This window comes from Cyprinodon variegatus, unplaced genomic scaffold (assembly GCF_000732505.1).
Source record: "Cyprinodon variegatus isolate N-32 unplaced genomic scaffold, C_variegatus-1.0 Scaffold90, whole genome shotgun sequence".
NCBI classification, from domain to species: domain Eukaryota; kingdom Metazoa; phylum Chordata; class Actinopteri; order Cyprinodontiformes; family Cyprinodontidae; genus Cyprinodon; species Cyprinodon variegatus.
The window spans coordinates 1101688-1103965 of NW_015150543.1; the positions used below are offsets into that span (position 1 = coordinate 1101688).

The window sequence follows — 2278 nt, forward strand, 5'->3', positions numbered from 1 at the left end:
TGAAAATTGAGTGAAAAATATCCAATATAATATCTTGTCTTGATTCTGAATTACATTCTAGAATACTTATTAATGCACTACTTGAATCTGAACAAATTAAAACCTCCCCTTCTTTTGTTTCCTCAATCCATTCTAAAGCCATTAAGATAGCCAATAATTCACCTGTATACACTGCCAATTTATCTGTTATTCTTTTATTCCTCATAATATTTAAATCTGGGATTACAAATGCTATACCTACTTTATCATTTAATGTTTTAGAAGCATCTGTATATTTTTGTATATACTCTGAATATTCTTTTTTTAATATAACTTTCCACCTCTTTTTTTCAAACTGTCTCCCTTTTTTCAATAAGTTTAAATCAACATCAGCATGTCCAAAGATCCATGATGGAATAGAAGTAATAACAACCACAGGTATGATTACAAAGTTATCTATTCCTACATTTTTTACTTTATTTATAATTGTCCATCCAAGACTATTAATTTTTTTTCTTTTCTTTTTCTTGACATGGTTGCAGTGTAACATACGGAGGATGAATTTCTTTATGTCCTTTAATATTTACCCAGTAATTTAAGGCTAGTTGTTCTCTCCTGAGCTCCAGTGGCATCTCACCCATCTCCACTTGTAGAGCGGAAACCGGTGTAGTTTTCATCGCTCCATAACAAAGTCTTAATGCCTGATATTGTTTGCTATTTTCTTTAATAAAGTACTTGAAGCTGAATTGTATACTATACAACCATAATCAAAAATTGATCTAATTAGTCCAATATATACTGTCTTTAATGCTTTCCTATCTGCTCCCCAATCTTTTCCTCTCAAACATCTCATTATATTAAATTTTTTTTTTACTTTTTTCAACTATTTTATCTATATGTATCTTCCATGCAAGTTTTTTTTTAGTCAAACCAGATGCCCAGATATTTAATTTGATCTATCCTTTCTATAACATCCCCATATAATTTGAGATTTTCATTATTGTTTAATTTCCTTTTTGTAAAAGCAACACATTTAGATTTAAATGTTGAGAACCTAAAACCCCCATCTAAAGCCCAAGCTTCTACATTCTGTAATGCTTCTTGTAGTTTCCTATTTACAAACTCTATATTTTTCCCCATCTTCCAAATAATACCATCGTCTGCAAGACCAAAAGCCTGTTAATTTCAATTAAAATCAGCTGTGCTGGAGCAAGGAAACCTCTAAAACCTGCAGGACAGCGGGCCTCAAGGACCAAGGTTGGAAATGCCTGTTTTAGATGTTTCCCAGCTTTCACACACCTGTTATCAATTGATAGCAGATTATCAGGCTTTGTTGAACTGCAATCATCTGATTCAGGTGTGCTGAAGCTCAGAAACATCCAAACATGCAGAGCAGTATGCCTTGAGGACCAGGGTTGAAAAAACACCTCTCTATTGGCACTATATAAATAAACTGAATTGAATTAATCTACAGGCTTTTTCTTGTCACAGTGTTCCACAGCACCTTCTCCCATGAAATCCAACAGAAAGAGCACAACTTGTGGAAAATAACACATCTACCTTACAAACTAGAAATAATTGGAGCGATTATTAATAACTAAGCCCAAACAGGGTCATAATACTCTTAAACAGTACATGAATAAGAAAAAATACATAAACACAATCCCCCACCAAGAATAATGAAATATCACATAGCTGCATTCACATAGAAAATAGTAATCAACAGGCTTTTTCTTGTCAGTGTTCCACAGCACCTTTAACCATCAACAATACTATTCTCAGCACATGAATGTAGCATTTTCATTAGCAAACTTACATGTAGCATAAGAGCAGCTAAATAACTGCTAACATTGCTGTTATTTCGCTGTTTAACAAAGTTCAAATGCTCCTAAACATATTTTCTAAGAACAATAATCAAGCTGTCACTTATCATGCTTAAAATGCACTAATTGAACACAGAAACAAAACTTCTTACCATCTCCCATGGAATCCAACAGAAAGAGCGCGTTTAATGTGGCAACACATTAAATTTATATTAAAATAATAATTTTGAAATAGGAAATTACGAGCAGGGCCAAGCTCAATTTGCGGCAGGTGCAGCGTTGTGAAAGTTCCGGTGGCACTTCCGGTGGCACGCTCTGACTCGCTGGTAGGCTGCTCCATAGATATCCATAATAAAGGCCTTTATTATGGATATCTATGGGCTGCTCCATAGATGGGCTGCTCCGGAGGATCCTAAGCCGTTGGTAAATGGGACGGTCTAGCCTTTGGTACGGTGGCTGAGAAGTGCAAAACACAT

At 34.7% G+C, this 2278-nt stretch overlaps 1 protein-coding gene across 1 annotated transcript in view; it reads right to left on the bottom strand.

Annotated features, from left to right (window-relative positions):
• Nucleotides 1-656, bottom strand: part of LOC107084012 (epoxide hydrolase 1-like) — a 19237-nt gene extending 18581 nt beyond the window's left edge. Inside the window, exon 1 of the mRNA XM_015373639.1 lies at nucleotides 567-656. Coding sequence (XP_015229125.1) covers nucleotides 567-656 — 90 coding nt within the window. The remainder of the gene's footprint in view (nucleotides 1-566) is intronic.
• Nucleotides 657-2278: the final 1622 nt, after the last annotated feature.